At 42.1% G+C, this 22,820-nt stretch overlaps 1 protein-coding gene across 1 annotated transcript; it reads right to left on the bottom strand.

The window, feature by feature from the left end:
- Positions 1-447: 447 nt before the first annotated feature.
- Positions 448-22,538, bottom strand: DNAJB14 (DnaJ heat shock protein family (Hsp40) member B14). Its single transcript, XM_072336198.1, has 8 exons — positions 22,240-22,538; positions 16,724-16,898; positions 7,412-7,557; positions 4,329-4,514; positions 3,886-3,980; positions 3,167-3,276; positions 1,864-2,036; positions 448-752 (listed from the first exon to the last, which is right to left on the bottom strand). Exons 1-8 carry the CDS (start codon positions 22,370-22,372, stop codon positions 628-630), a joined length of 1,143 nt encoding a protein of 380 aa, XP_072192299.1. The 5' UTR covers positions 22,373-22,538; the 3' UTR covers positions 448-627.
- Between the last annotated feature and the right edge of the window lie 282 nt (positions 22,539-22,820).

Genomic DNA, 22,820 nt, shown 5'->3' with positions numbered 1-22,820 from the left:
AGCATCGCTCAGGAACACTAACAGAACCACAGCAGCTGACTGCTGTTGTACACCAGATGAATGCAGCCCAGCAGACCATTAGGAATATATGCCGTTATATTTAAAAATACCCAGTTCCTCTAAGCTGGCAGGCCTAGAAGATTTTACAGAGAGATAAAACATTAAAAATCCTCGTTCCAACTCCACACGCTCGACATCTGAATTGGAGTGATGTAACCAGACTATTTATTCCATGGGTGAGACAAAATGTTGTATGGAACTAAACCTCTGAGATTTTAAATAGAAAGTCATTGAACTCGTATATACACAAAATGTTCTTTCCACAGATATTTACATGGCAAATATGTTAGAGGAGAACCACTATGACTAAGTTTCTACAAGTAGAGCATCCTTTCTAAGCTATTCTCTCTGCTGAAAGAATTCACAGAAGCTTCGAAGTAAAATCTAGACAATTAAAGTTACCTATATTTCACAGTAGGTAAAGAAGCCGTTACATGATATTTCAGCTTAAGGTTTCTGGAAACAGCTACACAGTAGAGTTTTACATCCACCCCTCTTTTCCAGCATTCACGGTGAAACTAAATCTCTTCTTAATTTACAGGAGAGATAATGGCATACGAAAGTAGTTCATCCTCCTCGATAGAGGCTGGTCAAACGTTCGAGTTCTTTGCAGTTTTCCATGGACATGGAGTCCGCTTTCTTTCGGAGACGATCGTCTCGATAAACTTTCGATGCATGAAGTAACTCCGTTTCTTTATGAAAAAAGGAAAAGAGAAAACACTTTTCAGGTTTCAAACGCAATGCGCTGTGCGTGCTTCGCATTCCTTCTCAGAGCAGTCCACAACAACTCGGGTTTAATCCTCACCCTTTTTCTCTTTAACTACCCACAGATATCGTGTAAACAGCAGCACTACAGGCTTCCTTTCACCGTCTTCACAAGCATGTCATCTTTTCTAGCAGTCACAGTAATAACAACCTTCCAGCCCCCTCATACTTCATACAGCAGTACCCAATTACAGAACTACCATCTTGCCCGTGCCCTACAATTCATTCTGAATGTTAAGCCTATTACTTCAATAGATGCTGCTTCAGATTGCCAGCGTTCATAGCTGTCATTAGGAGCTCTCTGTATTATACTGATGCTCTACAGCTTGACATTGCTCTGCATTTTAATTCATTCCGGAGTGTCAATCAACACTGGAAAGAAGATTCCAGCTGGGAAAAAATTCCAAACACAGTAAGTATTTTAAATCTGTAAAAATATATGCCAGCTGTTTCTATAAATAGAGAAAATCTATCGGAGTTGCTTTCTTTTACATCAGTTTGGGTAATTATCACTGACTGGTAAATTGCAAACAGCAAACAATGTGACAGTCACCACTTTCAGGCGTTGTTGTTCTTTACATTAGAGTCAGATGCTTCTCCAGTCATCGTATCTTTCCCATTATATATTTACATATGGAACAGTAGGGCCTCTTTGCATCGTCAAGGACTTTGCTCATACTCAAAGTAAACAACTCCAGACCAGATGGTGAGGGAGAGGTATTTTTCCTTCCTCAATGGAAATGGCCTATCAACCATTTACCTTTTCAGAGATATCTGGACAGTATATACAAGAGACAGGAAACACAAACACCATATACCAGTAACATCTCTGTATAATGGCTAGGTCACTAAATGTAAACCTCTCTGCTTGGTGACACCAGCTGGGACACCTTAACAAGTGAGAAACAGTAGGGAACCTTTCTCTTGTTTCCATGTCCAGATAGATGAATAATACAAACTCCATTCTTGATGGAGATAATCCTTTTTTTTTCTTTAAATACGGAATAATGCATTACTTCATGCAATGCCCAGACTTACTTTGCTGCCTCTCCTTCCAGCAGTTATTCCGAATGTTGGACACATAATCCTCTTCCACACTCTTTTCCACCTTCTGTAATGATGCTCCTTTATATTCATTTCGAAAGTCCTTGTTGACATAATAAACAACACCCAGGTTTTCTGTCTGCATTTTAATAGTCTGCCTTGTACTTCTGCCAAAAAAAAAGGAGGTAGGGAGAGAACAGATATAACATGTTTTTATAGCACAAATTCACTTTTACAACATATCCCTATTACAGAAGAGCACCAGCACAGCACTGAATTGGCCATTTCAAGCTAAATGCTGAAATGAATGGCCGTGTCATCCTCCAGACACAAAAAGTACCACCTTTCCCCACGCACGCATCACAGTCTTGGTGTTTTCATCCTTGGTCTTGAAAAAAGCTATTTAGTAAGACTAATTTCATAGCCCTGTGGCCACATGTAATGTAAGCTTTGGTAATAGAAAATTTCATTTCAACTCAACAGAAAAAGAAGCCAACATAAACCAGGAGACAACCCAATATAGGCATCTCCATTCCAACGTGTCTTCTGCAATCCATGGCAAATCCATTTTCCTGCTGGCATTCTGTGGATCAAAAATCAAGGACTGCCCATAAACAGTTTGGCAGGTAAGTGTTAATATGCATCATAATAGCTCAGATGCAGAAGAGAGAACATCATATTCTGCAAATAAAAAGCTATGAAAGATAAAGGAGAAAAGAAGCCTTTTGTAGTGAGGGTGAGAACTCTAGGAGGAACTGAGGACCATTAAACAGTTGTGTGTGGATTGAGTCTGCCAGCTAACTGCATGCTTGGTATCTTCACAAGGTACTTGCTCTAAGAAAAAAACTATACGCATCCTTCTGTACAAAACAGTTACATTTCACTATCAGAATCCTTTGAGAGAAAACTGGGATATACTATTTTATCATCATCTGGGACAGCACTTTGCTTGCTATAAGCATAGATGACCCCTAAAAGAATAATGAGCCCTAGCAGTCTTCAGGATTTGATTAAGTACACAGGAAATGCAAACACCTTTGCTTCATACTGAAAGATGTGTTAAACTAAGGCACCACTGACCTCTTTTCTCTGCTACGTTTGCACAGCATGTTCTTAGCACTAACCTTAGAAATTCTGTTTTGCTTCACTTCAGCTTCATCTACACTTTCCCTCTGTTCCCTTGCTGTGGGAAACAGAGGACCAACTAATGGAAGACTTCCTAAAATGCTTCTGACTGGGATAGTGTGGTTACAATGTCCTTCCCTGTTTAAAATGAAGGTAATTGAACATTACTTACGATCTTGGGTATAAGGCATAAGGAGGGTTAGACACCATCAGCTGGCTCAACAAGGAGACAAGGATCAGCACTATAACAGGCATCAGCTGAATGAACATAGAGAAACCTCCCTGAGGGAAAAAAACAGATAGATTCAGACATCTCATAAACCAATACCAAGTAAGCAGGTATGTGTGATAAAATTGAATTCTAAGCACAACTTTCTATTTTCAGTATCAAAGGATGTTATAAGACATTGACTAAAAAGCTTCAGACAGTTAAGCGCTACCTTAATTTCCAGTGCATACACAATATTCACAGGGTGTGATGCTGCCAGAGTTCATCGATTAGCATGTAGCCACAAGCAAGTACTAAATTAATAGCCAAATTCAGTCACAAGCACTTGATGTTTTGGTCTCATCAATACAGTCCTATATAACTGTATGAGTCTCTATCTAATTCATAAGCACCATTCTTACTTCAGCCTAAATCAACTTTTAAATGCCAGCAAGGATTAGTGACCAGTCACCAGCATGATAATGGTACGCAATATATTTACAAACAAGCTTTGTCTATTTACTGCATCAGTGCAACTGTCACCTGCCAACACTTTCAAATACGTAACTGATACGCATAAATTTTCCTCTATAGTAGAGAGCTGCTACACAGTCACACTACTGAAAGCGACTACAAGCAAATATCACAATGCACAGTTTAGAGTCAATGGTGCTTAAACATACATCACCCCTCTCTTCCTCCCTCTCATGTCCACTCTGACGGTGCTGATTAGGATGACTGTAGCCAGCACGACCATTAGAAAATGAGTGCACACTACCTATGGAAAGATATAGCCATATTTGAAATGTAACACAGGAGCAACAACACAGAGAGTTCAATGTCACGTGATGATACATAAAATAAACCAGCTGTAAGGCATCCTATAATTACAAAGTATTTTAGGCTCTAAAATAAGTGATTTACTATTTCACTACAGAAATTCTATAGAACTGAAAACTCGCATTCTGGAAATTTATCAGTACTTTGGGGGAAAACAAACCAGTGCAGATTAGAGTTGGAGATGGGAGGGGGTGCGGGTAATTTTACTGTTTGGGAATGTCTAAAACTCTAATGCCACTGAGAAAGACCACCGTATCCCTGTTATTATGCTGATGAATAGAAATACCTGTTGGAAATGCCCCTCCAAAAAACATGTTGAACAAGTCTTCTGGAGTAATATCAGCCTCACAGCCTCTATGGAAGTTGAATCTACCATTGCTAGGGTGACTGCATGTTTGCTCTTCATTGCCTGTAAGGTCGTACTGCTTTCGTTTTTCTGGATTACTCAGCACAGCATACGCATTTCCTATTTCTGAAGCAAGGAAGAAAGACAATTTCAAAGCCAAGAACAGGCAGGGCCTGATGTACTTTTACTGTTCATTACTAATCATCCATAGTACAACAGGAGTCAGAGACATCTCTAGCTTTTTGTAGCATAGCAGCAGTATGAATGCATTACGAGAACCTGTACGTTCCTAAGATTGCTGATATAGCCTCAACATTTGGAGAGTCCGGCCTCCAATCGTGCTACATTATCACAAATGACCAACCTCAATTTTGAAAGCAGGAAGGGACAAACTCAGTCAGGTGGGTACAGGAAGAATCGCTGTGAAAAGACCACAAGGTCAGTTAGCCTTCCAAGCTTTGACCCCAGCTGTTGTGCACAGACATAAAGCTCTTGCAGATTGAAGAATATCTTCTATTGACACTCAATGAACAATCTTCAGTTGGATGTATGTTCGTTCACTAAGACCTTCCTGCTTTCCTCCAGGTCTCTCCAAAAAAGGCTTACTTTGTACCCCATCAACACAGGGCAGAGGGACGATGCTTTCTGTGTTGAAAAGCCTTCAGTCATTAAAAGCTTGTGAAAGGTGCAGCATTATCACCTCAACGCAGGCAAGTAAGACTTTGGCTTTGAATAATTAATGCTTTCAACATTACTGAATCTAAAAAACCACTAATGAGTCTTAGCTTTGTGCCTCTAAGATGCCCTTAGAAACAATCATTAATAATTCTGTGAAACAGAGAGGAAAACACAAAGAAATAAAACCCAAGAGCACCTCAGATATGCTAATAACACCAAATATTGCTACAGTGTTAATCTGTTCATCAGTAAAGGATATAATTGGCAATAAAAATAACCGAGATTTTTTCATCAGTTAAAGATTGATGAAACGTTAATCAGGTGAGAAATACTGTCACGGTACAGCCTGCACCTTTTCTATTTGCTTTTGATTATTTCATGCTAATTCCAAACACATTCAAGTTTTGCTTTCTGTAAATAAAAGACTCAAAGACAAAAGAGATTCAAAGAGATTAGAAGTGATTATTTCCACACAAACTTCTTAATCTAAAATAAGACCTCAAGGAAGACTCTGTAACACAAGAGAAGTACTAGCCAGCATCACACAAAGTACTTGGCCAGGCCTTAACACTGAACTCAATTCTGTTTTCTAATATGATCTTGCCTTCAAATAAAGTATTTTTTCCTCAAATGTTATTATGAAACCTTAGGCTGGATGTTCGAAACTCATTTGGCACCTTTAAAGGCAAACTACACTTCACACTTACACAGCCATACAACAAGATGACAATAATATCAATGCAAGAAAAGTGCTGGCATTTATTAATTTTTCATCGGTGAAATCTTCCGTTCAGGCACTCAGCCATTAAGAACCAAAAAGCCAAACCGAGCCCAAGAACACAAATGTGACCAAAGCACTGATGATAATGAAAGCTAAAACAGTAAGACACCAACTTCTAAGATTTCAAAGATTTAAAATGTTACTAATAAGGGGGAATTACTTAATTTCTACTGCTGGAGACAATTTTATAAGCGTAACGTGTTCTTTAGACTAATCACATAGCTTATGAAAATAGTCATTACTGAGAAACTTCCCTGATATAACATACCCGGACTTGTTAACATGCTACTATAATTACTCCCTGCATCTATATCAGAAGTTTTGCTTGGGATTTTTCTTTCCTTGTTTTTACCCCCCTCATATCCCTCCCTCCCAATGTAGGAGTTTCACTCCATTGGGTTTTTCAAATGTCCGTATATAAACTTCACAAAGGAAAAAATACAGAAGTGTCCCCGTCCGACTGTCTCTTTAGGCAAGACCTTTTCCTATAGATTCATATTTTGATTCGTCTGTATCTGACTCAAGCCTGTTCACTTCAAAAGGCTTTTCTTGCACAATTCTCCCTGCACAGGGCAAAGCTTGGCAGCCTTACAGTCTGACTATGAGACTGTAAATCTTGACTAAAGAAACAGCTAAGGGGAACTGCTCATGAGCATGTCTGAGTAAGTGTTTCTGTATGGAAAAAGAAAGTTACTCACAAGGAATTCTATATACAAGGAATTCTAAGGAAAAGGTAAAGAAGGTAACTTAGTATGGACACAATTCAGGAAAAGCTGCAAGCAAACATCACCTCGGTGCTTTGTGCTCAAGTACCAACGTCACAGATTCACGTCTATACCTAGTAAAATTATTTTCATTTCAGCAACATTAAACTACATATACCCACGGCCATTTCATATATTCAGTCAGGATATTTTGACAGGCTAACATCAGTGCTTACAGTAGAAATCAGTTTCATAACACAATTCACTACAAGCTTCATATCCAATTGAAGCAACACAGCAACCACTAAGCATCACTTGTGCTTTTAAGTGTACTACTGTCTCTCTGAGAAATAATGATGCGTTGTCAAGGACTGACATTTACTCCACATGACTACTGTTCTTCACCCAAATAGCCATTCTTGGTGCAAGTACTGCAGAAGCCAAAGCAATGGCAAATGCTATAATTCCCCAAATAACCTGAATAATCATACCATGTGTACTGATATTGAGCCAACTTAAACCAACAGTAAGAATCAACTGACTGCACTTAGTGCAAATGAATGCCAGCCAAAAACTGCAACTGGATTTCACGAATCAAGTTTTAGTGTCCTTTCCCCTGTACCTGAAAATTACAGTCAATCCTCTGAAACCAAACTCAACTCCATTTCAAATTCTACGTGTGTGCTAAGATAATAAAGGTCAAACATCTCCTTGGATGAAAAAAGGTCAGTTTAATATTAGCTATAAAACACTACGTGGGCAATTTCATATAGAAGGCCAATCCAGCAGTGCAGATGAATTCCTTTTAAACTGACAGAGTTCAATCAGAAAACAAAGTTGAAGTAAAAATGGTATTTTACTTTTAAAAGCCTCTGTTGCTCCAGGCGCGTGGTTTTTGTCTGGGTGAAATTTCAAAGCAAGTTTGCGATAGGCCTTCTTTAGGTCTTCTTCACCTGCATCCTTTGATACCCCAAGGACTTCGTAATAGTTTTTATATTTCTTTATACTGCAAAAGAAAATGAAACAAAAGAGAGTGACCAAAAAGATGCAAAAAGGAGTATGTCAGAACGCTCACAAATGAGGTAACACATTACACTGATGCAGTACACAGTACAATTCTCACTTTCAATACAAAATACACAAAGATATTCCCCCCAAGTAACAAAGAATGCCTTTTTTCACAACAAGCCCAACGCTGAAGACAGTCAAGTATTGTACTCAGAATTCCTTACTGCATACATTACATTCATTCTGCTTGTACTGTGCAGCTACAGGAGTTGCAAGACAAAGGTCTGCGATTACTGCAGAAGTTCTTTATCTTCAGTTACACGGATATCGCTGTTAATAACGCATAAATTAAAGATTCTGTGTTTATTTTGCAGAACTGTCAGGTAGAAAGGCCTGATTTCAGTCTCAACAGTAAATGCACAACACAAACAAAACCAAACATCTCCCCTTCTCCAAACAAATGGCAAGGGACAGCATCGTTCCATCAGTCACTTTTGAGAGAAATAACACCTAGGAAGGTGCCTGAATCTTAGCAAGCTGCTTATGAATTAAAGCAAAAACAAAAAGCAAGACCAGATCCTGTAATTAGATTTAATTCATCTCAAATATTTAATATAGCATTCTTTAAAACTCTTAGAAACCTAGATTTGGTGCGCTACAATACCCACAAGAGACAGCTGCAGTTACAGGGGATAAAGAGAACATTAACAGCGTGTAGGTATGATGAACTGACCAAAGAAATAAATATATCTAAAAATCAATCTCGTTACGTTTTGATTAGAAATAAATAAATAAATAAAGTTACCTGGGGAAGAGTTCAGAAACTCGGGAAAATGGAAAGGGATCTCTTGGAAAATGGTAGGGATCTCTTGGAAAGAGTCCAGCGGAGGGCCACAAAGATGGTGAAGGGCCTGGACCATCTCCCCTATGAGGAGAGACTTAGGGAACTGGGTCTGTTTAGCCTTGAGAATAGAAGGCTGAGAGGGGACTTGATCCAGGTTTATAAATACCTGAGGTGTGGGAGCTACAGTGGCGAGGCTGGTCTGTTTTCAGTAGTGAGTGGGGACAGGACTAGGGGCAATGGGCTGAAACTCCAGCATAGGAAGTTCCGCACGAATGTGCGCAAGAACTTCTTTACCGTTAGGGTGACGGAGCACTGGAACAGGCTGCCCAGGGGGGTGGTGGAGTCTCCTTCTCTGGAGATATTCAAGACCCGCCTGGACGCCTACCTGTGTGACGTGGTGTAGGGAGCCTGCTTTGGCAGGGGGGTTGGACTCGATGATCTCTAGAGGTCCCTTCCAACCCCTATAATTCTGTGATTCTGTGATAAATGAGGCACATGCTAACATGTGAAGGAAAGAGCCGGTCTGAGCAACAAATTACATCCAGAACTACTTAAAAAGCTGGCATGAGTCTCTTCACATGGCTGTAACTGCGTCCACATTCTTTTAAATGCAGACATTTCTACCTAAATATGGGTTTAGTGTTACAATGGCTATATACAGAGTAGCCAAGTGGCAAAAAAAGGGGGTAAGTAAGCATTTGGCGGCTTCGTGAAAGAATGGGGACTCTGTAATGAAGGGAATGCATCAGAATTACAACCACCCCATCGTGTGTGGTCCTTTAGAGCTCACAGACTGAGCAAATCAAGCTCGTTTGAGGGATCCCTTTTTCAGCATTCAAACACCATCAGCTTTTACAGCAATCTCCACGCAACGCTCACAAGAGCTCTGAAGAAAACATATGCAGGCAGCTGCTAACAAGAACATCTTGCGAAATAAATACAGCTCATTATATTGAAGTAACATTTAATAAGCTCCTGTTAGGATGCTGATAATGCTAATTAAAAATAACACAGCAAATCCATCACCAAGAAGGAGTGGAAAGGAAAGCAGATATATTCAATTAGAGTTGAGTACTGGAAACCCTTGTTCATTTGTACAATAAGCAAAAACTTTGGTACTATCCACAGATCCGTTCACCTTCAGCTTCAAGAGCTCGGTTACTCATGAGACTTATCAAGAACAAAGAGCTTTATTTGAAAGTCTAACTGTGTCAAATTAGGCTTTTATTTCATCAAACTGCTGCATCGCCATCTGATCTGAATTCTTCAGTCATTCAGAATCTGAATGATCAACAGTTTCTTCCCCCAAAAGCATATGGTCATTTCTCATGGAAACAACAAACACGGAGATAAAATAAGAGCTTTTACTTCTGAGCAGACTTGATGTGCACTTCTTTCCTTCTTTCACAGCTGTCTGAGATGCAGGCAGGAGGAAAAACAGGAGGGGAAAAAACCTCGAACAAGCCAAGAAATGCCAACCAGTTCTGATCCTCAAAAACTTCCTCCCACTCGTGGCCAGTGGAAGTCCCATGGTGAACAATCCTCATGGGGAGAGCAGGAACGCTTAGTGTTGACCAGACGTGCAGGTCGGCATTTGCCCATGCTCTTCTTAGAGCCAGTGTGTCAAACCAGAGCTACGTCTTCAGGAGAAAGTGCAGGTAGGAACCTGCTTTGGGGTCACACAGCACTCGCCCTCAGGAGAGAACCACACTCCACACAACAGCTAGCCTGAACCCAGCCTATGAACAAGCCATTGCTGAACAAGAAACAAACGTTCAGCAGAAGTACAACACATTTATCTTTGTGTGTTTTTGTTAATGTCTGCTTTGTCAAGCAAAAAAAAACCAACCATCTGCAAATACACAAACATCTCCATTCCAACATTCCCAATTCTGTATGAAGTTAGGATTTAATATTTCAAGCACATCTTCTATCCACTCGCCCTCATAACCTAAACAACCAGACTAAGCTAACCTAAACAGCCTCTGTGAATTTGTGCTGACTTCTGACTTTTACTGTCCCTTGCACGTTCCCATCAAGATGTCATGTTTACAGCAACAGTGCCTGCAGCACTACCCTCCTTTCTGCTGCAGAGGAGAGTTTTGTATGATACCTTTGCCACTTGAAGGCAAAAAGCATCTGGACTCCAAGTAGCTGGTATCTAGTCATTGCCTACTCTTATCACTATAGTTTCCTACACTGAGAGAGTTGGCAACAGCCGCCAGCAACTTCTCTTGCTGAGCAGAAGTCAGAGCAATCATGACAGGCTAATGGATCAGTTCTTACCCAGGCTTCTCCAGCACAGCCGGAGCATTCAGCCCAACCCACCGGGACCTGGCACACTGCAGCCTTCCTTCACCGTGAAGAGATGGAGACCATAGGCTTGGCAAAGACTCTCCAAGGCTTCAGTCCTCTTCCCCCACACTGCCACCACCCCCATGAGAAACTTCTCTCCAGCTGCTCAGAGCTGGTGGAAACTGTGCCCAACTTCTGAGCTTTGATTTGTACTGGACATATCCATCACCACTATCTCTAAGCCAACTGATACTGGAGATTGAGGTATGGTTCTCCATTCTGCCAGAACCCCCCTGCAATTCTTTCCCTTCCCACTTGTATCCTACTCCCAGCCACACATCACAGGCCAGCAGAGGCTGGGAAAGCTTACAGGAAAATCAGCAGATGTTCTGAAAAAGGCTGATCGCCGATGTTGTGTTTTTTATCTGCATCTAAAGTCTTTCTCCTGCAGCAATCTCAGCATGAACAACTTGCTTTCCAAAAGGTACATTTCAAACTATTGTTTCTATTTGGTCTCTTAAGGCACTGTAGCCCTCAGTGCTTATTTTCTTGTATGTAAGCCCCACACAGATGTTTCTTTTTAAAACTGCAATTTACACATCACTTGTTTAGGAACTGCCCCCTTTAGTACTGAACTATTGTTGTTTATTTCTGGCCTATTTCAAGGTTGCTGCTTTGTGTTAATTTGTTTTATTCTGGGGAATTGTGCTTCTTGTGTTTTTGATTCCTGGTTGTATTACTTCTGTTTCAGATCGCTCTCAGATTACTTACATTGTTTAGCTGATTTCCATCCTTGCTGACTTCCTACCCCAGTGGCAATGCGAAAAACAGATTTTCTGGCTTTTAGGGGAGCACAGTGCTTGATGCTGCTGAAATAATATCTGACTTTTTCAAAGTGGACTTCTCAAAATGCATCACAGCAAGTGATGGCCTACTTTCATCCACAGCCTGTTGACTGAGGTATCTCAGCACGACTGGGAAACCTCCACTATTCCATATTGCAGTTGACAAGCCACCTGTGGTCAAACCCACTTCTAAGTGCTGGAACAGCCACGTCTGCCTGCTCCTGCACTCCTCCCCAAGCTCTGAAAGCAGAGAAAAGCCCAAAAGGTCTGTTTTCCCCAGCAGAAATTCCGGGGCTACCAGCACCTGTTCTCCTGTGCCTCCAAAACGATGTGATCCAATTGCTCTGCTTCTTTGTTTCGCTTTTCAAATCTACAATTCAGATTAGCCCAGCATCAGCAGCTTTTATCAGGTTAACCAAACCCGTTTACATTTCCATATCAAATATCTGCAGGGATCAGTCATTACCAAATTTTGACTGCCAGAATTACTATGTATTTCAAAGGGCCTTTTGAAACCTCCGTGCACGTGTGCAGGGACAGCTCAAATGACAAATATTTTTACTACGATCTCCAAAAACTCCTGATTGGAGCCAATTATTTATCCTGATGGTAATCCAAAGTGCACAGCACAGTGAGCAGCAGTATGAACGCTAGCAATGAGGAAAGGTGCAAAAGGAAGCCACACCGACTGACTTCCCATCCCACCAGTGAACAGCAAAATACAGTAAAACACAAAACAACTTCTGCATAGGCTCAAGTTTCCAGTGATGCTAGCAAGCCTGATGCAAACGGCATCTTGCATCTGAACTGGGAACGTGCCAGTCATAGTGTGGATGGCAGAAATGCAGTCTGAAAATGAGGCTTTTAGACTGCAAAGAGAGGGGTCATCACAGCATTGATGAGGAACTCAAGCTGGTATCAACATACCCCTCCTACGGCCCAGAAGTCTAAGATCTCCATTTTATGCACAGATTCAACAATACATGGGGGTAATAGCCTTGGTACTTTCTACCTGGGGGTACCCGATCACACAGTTTCTTCTGTGTTTATTCCATGAAATATCCAGCTCTGTGTTTACATTTCTCTATAATTGTTTTCATTTCAAGAACAGTTGATCGAACCTATTATTTCATTTCAATTACCTTCCTGAGCTCATGTTAAAAAGGTAAGGGTATAACTATATGTGCTGAACTTGCACAAGTCTGCAGAAGGTCTGCATTTTTCCTTGTCGGTCACACAGCCTGCATTCCTTACGGTTTGATCCATGAAATGTGTGGAGGGATTGTTTTGTGTTGTTTACATAAGGAATTCCTGATTATTCTTGACCATTACTGGATGAAATTTAACCCTGCCTTGCAAGGTTCCTACAGAACCCATTCCTATATTAGTTTGTCTTGGTTCTAGCTCAAAGATCCAAATACAAGCATCTGATTCTTCTGCTCTTCCAAGGGGCAGGCACCAGCAATGTGGGAAAAGCAACATTCCTACACAGCTTTCATAAGACAGCAATGCAACTCCAGCATATTACTAGTCATGGCATTTCTTTTTCATTCATCAAAAAAACAACATGCAAGTATACGCTGCAGATCACTTACTGAAAAGCAGCACTGGACATCATATGATCTCTGAGATCATTTAAAGGGAACCTGTATGAAGTATGCAACCTATCTATAGCTCCACAGCTTCTTTTTCTTTCCCTCAAATCATGCAGATAACAGAGAACACTGGTTTGGAAGCATAAAAATACATGGTAAACATTAAAAAACAAAAACCAAAAAACAATTGTCTGCTGTTTATTATTTTTCATTTTTACCTTCATGCTAGTCCACAAAGCCTTTCCAAAGTCTCTGCACGCTTGGTATGAGAAGGTAGATACTATAAATAAGAACTCCTTGACAACAGTAATCCTGATCAGCACTTCTACAGTTAACCAGAAGAAAAAGGTTTACATTTGCTTTCTTACACAGAGGTTTCATCTCTTTATCTCAACAAAAAATGCCACCAGCCTATATCAAGTATTTAAGGAAGTGCTTTAAGTAAGAGACTACAGAAGCCAAAAGCAAGTTTTGGCTGTTTCTTGTCATGCATGTGATTCTCATGCACTTAAGCTGACATTGCTCAGATAGGATTTGTTTAAAGACTTCCAGAGCACTTGCTCTAAAAAGACATTAAGTCTACTGCTGGTCCTAACATATTTCTGCATCTCTCTGATCTGCAGGTCACCTGAAGTGCTAAGGCTACTTGATCCAGCTTCTGGGGACAAAATGCATTCAAGATAAAGACGCATGCATAAAAATGGCATTTTCAAAGCATTTCATTAAGAGACCAAAAAAAAAGTGCTTTCGAATACCTCAACCTTCAAACCGTCAGACTGAATTAGTGAGCTCATTCCTTCCAAGGCACTTATGCAACCAGCAGAAAGGTATTGCATCTTACACTTCTCCCTGCCGAGTAACTTGTTTGCAAGCTCACGCAATGCTCTACAGAAGTGTTGCAGCATCTTGCTAGTGATCAGTGTCCCCTGTGTATGTGCAAAAGAAGTAAAAACAGCACCTGGGTGCTTGTTTGTACTCATATTTATCTGCACTACTAGAGTAACTCTGAAAAGTAAGGCAGATTAATTAGTTACACCACTCCAAGTGTGTCTTCACGACGCTTCTTAAATCTCCTTTGACAAGCAAATATAAGATTGCTGGCCAACTCCAGGTACACCAATCCAAGTTAGAGAGCTCCCACGCTGTTTCCCTGTCCTAGAGCTTGCTAGTGTTTGTGTAGTTACATCTCCAGTGCTTTCTCTCAGTCTATACTCAATTACTAACACAAAACCATAAATTTCTAGAGAGAAGAATATCCGAGGTTAATGACCGTCTTTCAAATCACAGGCATAGAAAACAACAGTTTGACACATTCAAGTTAATGGAAAGACTAAGAATTAATGTTAATAATCCGAGACTTCTTAGCTTGCTAGTGAGCACAAAACACAATTTGAAACTACTTTCTTCACACCACAGTTCTGTACCCAATTCAAAGGTCTGAAAACTGTTCAGCTATGGTATGGCAGAAGCATGCGGTGGTGACAAGCTTGGCACTGAAGAATATCCTCCCCAAAAGGACATGTTTCATTTAATTGGAAAAGTCTGGGGTCTGATGAAGCAAAAACATATACAGACTGTCACGTTTCCAACTAAAAAGCCCATTCTCACTGCAGTTTAAATATGAGCTTCCCTTAGCTATCATTAATGAATGAGCTACATTTTTTCACTGAGCTTTAGCCCACTGTGAGTACTTAATCCTGTTCTCCTTGGCAAGGAACACTCGTTATCTTCTTCAGCACCAGTTTATTAAGTGGCATGTTGATGTCACTAACAAAAAACATGACAAACTTTGAAACTTCCAGCAAGACTAGCGACTTCCTCTGCTTGTTACTGCACACCTACACCAAAAGTCTGTCTCTCTCCAAACGCTGATGAAGTGCCATACTACACAACAACTAGTATCTGGCCAAGGTCACGATGATGTTTTAATAACCGATTTCATAAGTTGTATATAAGATACAAACAATCACGGGTTGCTCTCCAAACTATTGCAATTACTTATTTGCAAAAATCAGGGTAGGTTTTAAAAACCTTGCTTTTATATCCACAAAATATATCATCAAAATAACCACTAAAAATCAACGCTGTTTGAACATTGCCCTTCATGTATAACTTCCAAGAATACTTCTTGTTTTGATCACCTTAAATTAGACTGATTTCATCTGGTATTTAGTAGGCCCTTTCCAGGAAGCAGTATTATGGAAGGAAGTACCATGGAGGAAAGCTGGCTCTGCAGCATTGTTTTAGGCAAGACAGACATAATGAGGAACATTACCTTCTGGTAAAATAAATAAAGAAGCAAACAAAAGCCAGAACTTGCAGCCTGATGTCAAAGCAGACTGTAGCTCAGAATGGCACGTCACGGGTGAATGAATACTGACAGTAATACAGTCAAAATTGTAGCAGCTTTCTGAAAACGTGCCTACATGTCTTAATTTACACTAAGCCTCATTTTACAGAAGGACTCCTTGCTGGATATTTCACTCCACGTGTCCACATGCACATCTGCATGCGCACAGATCACAGTCAATATTTCAGTGGTCAAAAATTCACACTCTTACTCAGATTTTACTTAAATGAAGTCAACCATGAAGGTCAACAGTAACAATGAATCATAGAGAAGACTGTAAGTGAAAACTTTTACTAAATAGCCACACAAGCAGCTATAATCATGACAGACCTGCTCTCTTTCTGACTGAATGCACTGCTGCTTTGTCAACAAAGAAGGGCAACTTTTTCCTTATTCACATCAGGAAAAGAACCCAAGATAGCATGTAATACGAGCAACACACGTCACATCAAAAAATTACCACACAAATGTCCATTCTGCACAACGGGTCATCCAGTCTACATGTACTAGGAAACAGTGACCTTTGGACTGCCCTTCTTTGAACTCTCTTGAAAATATTTATGTTTACCTGAAACTAGAGGTAGGTTTTGAGGTGTGCAGTTTTAGAGCGGCTAGATTAATATTCCATTAGCAAAAACCAAAGCACACCCCAAACAATATTTTTCTCACTCCATCTATGGAGAAGAGTGGAATGTTAACATGACTTAAGAGCTACTTGTCTCAAAAGGACATTTCCATTGACCTTTCTTTCTTTTCTTGCATCCTCCTTTTCTGCTGTTGTCCCTTCTTAATACCATAATGCTGCATGAAGTGCAGCCAGTTTATAAATGCACCTCAGACTACGTGCTTCAGTGCTTCTCAGAAGCACCGTACTTCCAGAACAAAACAGTTTTAACACTGGTCTAAGACCAGCCTGAACAGCAAGATTAGCTTTGCAAGTGAGCATGCCATGCAAAACTAAATAGTTTTACTATAGACTTTTCATCACAACATCCATTTACCATGAAATGTACTTAATTATTTTGAGTACATTTTATACTTCATATAGTCGAGCATCATCTTGCTTTTTATTGCGTCTGAACATGGTATAACACTTTCTTGTAATTACAGTTCCAAACAAGAAACCACTCTCAGCTAAGCTTCTATTTTCTGTTGCTTCCTCAGATGCTACACCTGAAAGAATGGGTATACAACACAAAGAATGAAAAGCAGTGATGTATTAAGCGAGACCATACCTGAATACTCCTTCCATTTGGTCTTTGGTGTAGCCTTTTCCACTTTCACCTGCAGCAGATGCATTGCCCTCCTTCGTGCTACTGGGCTTACTTTGATCATTGCTACTGGCTGGTTTTCGGCAGTAAGCGCCTCCCCCAGCAGTGCTTCCATTCTTCGTAATAGCTTCCAACAAAACTATAAAACAACAGTATATCATAGCATCATTATAAGCATTAGCAATTAAGTCAGGGCTCTCACATATCTTAAATGTGAGCGCCTCAATGTAAGACACTAGCTGCTGCATCCTCTGTTCTTGTTAACCATCACTTTGTATCACAAACACCCGAAGCCAGTCTGCAGCCCCTCTGCATGGCTAAACTACGGGAACAGTTTCAAAGTTCATGACTGGACATCTCTCCATCCCTGACAAGGTAACACTGGAGAGAGCATGTCCAGGTCCTTCAGCTCTGCGTGCTTTCAAAAGAGATACCAAACCCATTATTTGCAGTGAAAGCATCAAGTATCTGAGTAAACACAGTTGTAAGCTGAACCTTAGAGGTGCTTCACACCGAGATCCAACCTAACACTGCACAGAATGTGAGAATTACTCCACACAGAGCCCAGTCGTGTCCCCTGGCACACAGACAAACACGTCCTGGGAATCAATTCACTGATATTTATGACACGGTAAGATTTGGTGAGATTTGTCTGGTCAACAGATCACGAAAACAAGAGTTACAAACTTCCCAACAGAACTGATAATCCGTTCCCAGTGTTTCTTAAAACGAAAACAAAGGTTTGGAGCACTTCACCAACGGGTTTCCATACCTCACTAATACCAAATGAGAAGATGACAGTGGAGAAATGTTTCTCCAATAGCAGACTAAAACTCTGATATGTCAGTGTTGGAAGAAATGCTCTTTGGCCCATAACACTGGTAACCTTAAAAAGGGTGATAGAGGCAAACAGCCTGCTCTTTTGCAGCTCATCACCCTCACAAGCCTCTGTAATGAGTAGACAAGCAACATACGCTGTTCCAGGGGAAAGGCTGCAGCATCTCACCAAAACTCAGGGAATCATTTGCATGTGTTATATGCTTCCATAGGCAGCTGCTAAGAAGAACAGGACTATTCAGCTCCTTATCTTTCCTAATAAGCAGCCTTGGGGTTGCCTCAGTATCTATAGCTAAGGTCATAAACAAGAGATGACTTGATTAAATTCAAACATGACAACACATGTACATGCTTGTAGGAAATGGAACACAGATAACAAGACTGAGGCATCACCCTGACTGTGGAACAACAGTAGGCATGAGGGGAACATTTGTGATCCTAGATTAAAATAATAATAATAATAATAATAATAATAATAATACAAAGCAGCTGCTTTTCTGTAGCATTGTTAAAGCTTCCAAACAGTGCAAAGATAGAATCCTATTTTCCAACCCACGAAGAACAGCCTAGATCATGGGCTCAGGCCCTGAGCTGCAGAATGAACCACTTATCTCACAACCTATCCCATGCCTATGTGGGAGACAGAATGAGTACCACTACGTCTCAGAAAAGCATTGATAATGTAGTCATGGCTGGACTGATAAGAATCAGAAAGATGAAGACACGTTTGTCAGACTGGAAAATTGCAACACACCCTATCAGAGGTTTCTTTGAAGCAGCACGTCAGCTGCTACATTATACAGATATTTGCAACTTGAGCCATTGGTGGCCATGAGCTGATGCTCTATATCCTTTTCAGGCAGCACTAAGCTGAAATTCAAGCTATTGTTTGCCCCAGGAAATCCAGATGAGCCAACTATACCCAGTTTTTGACTCCTGAATGTTGAAAGCCAGCATGCTTTGCTAGATCTTCAAATCTTCTTCCCTTCTGTGATCCAAGAGATCTCAGATAGAGCATCTTTAATAAATCATCAGACAGGAGATGTCTTTTTATTTCTGTATATAAACCTGCATTCTGGGGGTATCCACCTTACCAATACATCTCAACCAGCACCACTGCACAAGAAACATAACGTAGGATAAAAGATTAATAAATAGTGTATATCTATGGAAGAGAGAGCCTTTTGGAACAAGACAGCAAACAACGCTGCATTTCATAGCCAACTAAGAGTTACCTAAAACCTTGCACTGTTGCTTTTATTTAATACCTTCCTTACTGCTTACTGGGCCCAGCATCATGAAGGCAGACAAATAGCTACACACAGCCTGAGTGAGGAAGTCGGCTGACTTCAGTGCTGCTCTTGCATTCGCACCTGCCTCAGCAAGATGCATCCATTGATCAGACTTTTTACTGTCAAAATAAAGAGGCGGGCAGTTAGATGCTGGATTGTACACTGATGGGATGCTTGCACTACAAAGGAAAGAGGCTTCTTGAAAACAGGAGAGCCACAGCTACCGTACTTCAGTGTGCACATAAGTATTTTAGAACAGAATATACAAGGAATCAATGATTTCTTTTTTAGCATGTAAGACGATGAATCTCACATCCCAGTATAAAGGCTCTCTTGTGTGTAATGTTACTTCCGAATGAAAGGTGCTTGCATCATCTGATTCCACAACTACTGTCACTAACAGAAAGAATTCTATTGAATTCTGAGCTAATGCAACACCCTAAAAAATGAAGCATTTAAAAGCATTATCAGAAGTAATGCAAGCAATCCTGAGAAGTGCTGAGAAATCAAGCTGTCCTTAATGTCACCTGCTGCCTAAAGCTCCAAACAGAGTAGAGCATAACTTTGAAAAGAACATCACCTTTGTTATATTTAAATCCACTCTTATAAAACCTTTCCAGACAAGTAATTCATTTCCACACGGTTGCTGGATGAATCGCTAACAGAAATTGTAACTAAACTTTATGTTTTGCCTGTACATCTGAAGTTCAAATCCACTTTCTACCAAAGAGTGACGTCAACATGACCGCTGTTCCTGTGAAGTCATTAGCTAAGTATTACTGAACAAGCACTGACCTTACATTTCACACTAGTAAAACAGCATTGCTGTGGTCAGCAGATTTCAGCCTTTGTTTAGCAAAACCGAACTTCACTGATGACCAAATTAGTGCTGAATGCGCTTCAAATGCAGATGTTGTCAAAACCAAACTGTGTGTAGTGTCATTTCAGAGACAACGATTAAAACCTTCTGCTCCGTGCCCTTCTGTAATCAACTATAATATGCGAAGAGGGAAGCTCTCATCAGTGAAAAAACCTCAGTGCTACTATTCCCCTAGCTTCTTATCACAGATAGAACACAGTCTGTGAAATGGTGGGCAACCGCTCCCAAAACTGACAGAAAGGTACGGCCTGTAGTGAACATGAGACTCAAGTGAGAAACTGGAAAGAAGTCCCTTCTAATACATATCCTAAAGGGAAAATGGGGGAGCACAATGACAACCAGAACTGCTCCATATTGTCCTTTCACCATGTAAAATCAGTCCACTATGACTGTAAAGTAAGAAACTGTGCTAGAATTAATAATGATCACAAAGTCTTCACTGTTTATTTCCCCTGGGTATGCTCTGCGACACAATTTTTAATTATCTAATGAAGCAATGTGGGTTATTTTTCCATGTGGACCCCTGACTTCAATATAAGAGATGACAATGAGATAATGGTCATTTCATTTATTCTTCTGTCACCACAAAATTCTGATTTGAATTTAACGTGCAACTTCCAGCTCCTGTCCAGAGGACAGAATACCCTGTGCCTCTGCAGCTTACGGCACTTGTAACAGGTCTTAAGTCCCTCACAAACTTAAATAAATTAAATGAGTCGATGTTATTTTGGAAGCACAGAGATGCTGCAAGTTTACAGAGTCCCCTAACTTGTAAGCATAACTTGTTCAAATGAGGCCTAGGGCCTGATTGCTGCAGTGGTACTTATGGCAGCTGCAAATCTCAGTAGCTTCAGATGGTGTTTGAAGTGCCACCACAACACAGGCCCTCGTTTCAAGCAGAATACCTGAAAAACGAAGCACGATTAGCCATCACTGATGGAAACAGAGCGAAGTGACTTATTTGATGTCACAGAAAAATACAGTGAAGAATTTTGTGTCAGTGCACAATTCCCCAGGTCACAGTCTGCTACCATAACTACAAGAGCATCTTCTCACCAGATCTGTACCTTGTGACATACTTTGCTCATTTCCGCAGCGAATAAAGCAGGAGTCCTACAGACAACAGCCTAATTAGCCATCTATTTCCTGCACTGACTACTTGTAAATGGTGGTTACACCGTGGCAGTCCTTTTAAATAAAACACTAACAACAAACAACAAGAACTCAAAGTTAATCACTTGAAGACACTTCATTTTGCTTTCCCAAGAATGACTGCAATTCTTCCTTTGGAGGCAAAAGATGGTGAATAAAGTGCATGAAGCAGATAAATTATTTACCCCCTCCAGTGGAAGGAGAAGAACTGAAATCCTCACCCTCCTGATCAGAACAGCTTCCAAAAAGCTAAATGTGTTTTCATGGGTGTCATAATCTCAAACTATAGAAATGGAAGGGATACAGTAAGCTCCTGCTTGCTCCATTTTTCAGCAAAGCATGATGCCAAGTTACTAGAAAATAGAAGCTCCACACACTTGATACAAGCAAAGTAGCAGTTTCTTTCAGGAGATGTACCAGCAACATCCATCCTGTCTTTCGGGGACACCTGGCTTATTGCCTGCATTTGGAAAAGAGTCAGAAAACAAGAGAGGATGTAAAACATTCAGTGAATCTCTTCATCTGGCATCAAATCAAGATACAGGCCTCACAGTTCTGGAATTGCAACTGGAAGTTTTCTGAGCCATATATTAAGCTGTAACAAAGCCCTTAGGTCAGTACAGAGCACCAAAGAGTTCCCTGGTCCTTTGGCAGCACAGACAACCACAGTGAGAATGAAAGAAAGGCAACAAGTCACCGTGCCCAGAGGCTGAAAGAGACACCAGGACAGGGGAGCACTCTGCACGATGTGCACCGAAACCTTAGCGTCACTCCTTTTAAAGAACTGCTTTTAGATGCTAGAACAGCCAGAAAGACGTTAGTTTTGGGAATCGTGGAAAAGAAGCGTCTGAAAAGCCCATTATATCGTGAAGGAACGAGGTACCCCGTTTTCCCGAGGAAGGCTAAACCCGTGCCTACCTCCTACTCAGCTAAAGTACAGCCAAATGGGAAATGCCAAGAAAACCCCTGCAAGCTGTTAGCGCGGGGCTCGCTGGCAGCACTCAACCCAGGCCTAGGGCTGAGGCGCGCCGCCGTTAACCGGGTCTGCGCGGATTCGAGCGCCGCTATAACGGTGCGGCACGGGCTGACCCAGAACGCACCATCCTGCTCGTCCCGCCTGCTGGCCGCCAGCTCCCACCGGGCCGAGCGCAGCCGGCAGGCAGCGCACCGAGCAGGCAGCGCACCGAGCAGGCCGCGCCGGGCCCCCCCTCACATCAGCACCGCCGCGCTCCGCCCAGCGGCTGACGGCCGCCCCCCGGCGCGGCCCCCGCGACCCCCAGGGACGGTCCCCGCTGCCCCCCTCCCAGAGAGAGCTTCACCTCGGGCCGTCTCGGTGGGATAGAGCTTCTGGGCCTTGCCGAGGAAGCGGAGGGCGCGGTCGCGGTTGCCGGCCTCCAGCGCCTCCCGCGCGATCCCGATGCACTTCTCCGCCTCGTCCCGGTTCCCCTCCATGGGCTTCTCCTTCCGCCGCCTCCGCCCGCCGCAGCGCAGAGAGAAGGGGCCCGAAGCCAGAGCGGAGCCGGGCGGGGCGGAGCGAGGAGCGGAGCGGCGCGGGCAGTAGGGCGGCCCAGGGTTCCCGTCACTCCGCCAGACTCATCCCGCCGCCTCGCCCCGCGCCGCCGGTCCCGCAGCCCCAGCGCGGCTCGGCCCAGCAGCCGGCCCGGCCCACCGCCTCCTTCCGGGGTACCGCCGCGCATGCGCCGCCGCCCGGCCCGGGGGCGGCCTGCGGCGGCTCCGGCATAGAGCCGAAGGGCCTCGCCGCGCACAGCGCCGCCGCCCGGCCGGTCTCGAGCTGAGCCGCCGTGGAAAAGTACCGCTGCACTGCGGGACCGGAGCGCCGCGTCAGCCTCAGAGAGCCCTTCCTAGGATGAAGCACACGTCAACATCTAGGTCAGCACCT

The sequence above is a fragment of the Excalfactoria chinensis genome, chromosome 4 (assembly GCF_039878825.1).
Source record: "Excalfactoria chinensis isolate bCotChi1 chromosome 4, bCotChi1.hap2, whole genome shotgun sequence".
Classification (NCBI taxonomy): domain Eukaryota; kingdom Metazoa; phylum Chordata; class Aves; order Galliformes; family Phasianidae; genus Excalfactoria; species Excalfactoria chinensis.
This window is presented reverse-complemented; position numbering and strand designations above follow the sequence as displayed.

Excerpts from the sequence above, each read along its gene's own strand:
- DNAJB14 (XM_072336198.1), bottom strand. The coding sequence starts at position 22,372 with ATGGAGGGGAACCGGGACGAGGCGGAGAAGTGCATCGGGATCGCGCGG. Across the intron at positions 4,515-7,411 it reads AGCAACAGAGGCTTTTAAAA|AAATAGGAAATGCGTATGCT; the intron begins GTAAAATACCAT and ends TCCTTGCTTCAG. Across the intron at positions 2,037-3,166 it reads TATGCCTTATACCCAAGATC|AAGTACAAGGCAGACTATTA; the intron begins GTAAGTAATGTT and ends TTTTTTTGGCAG.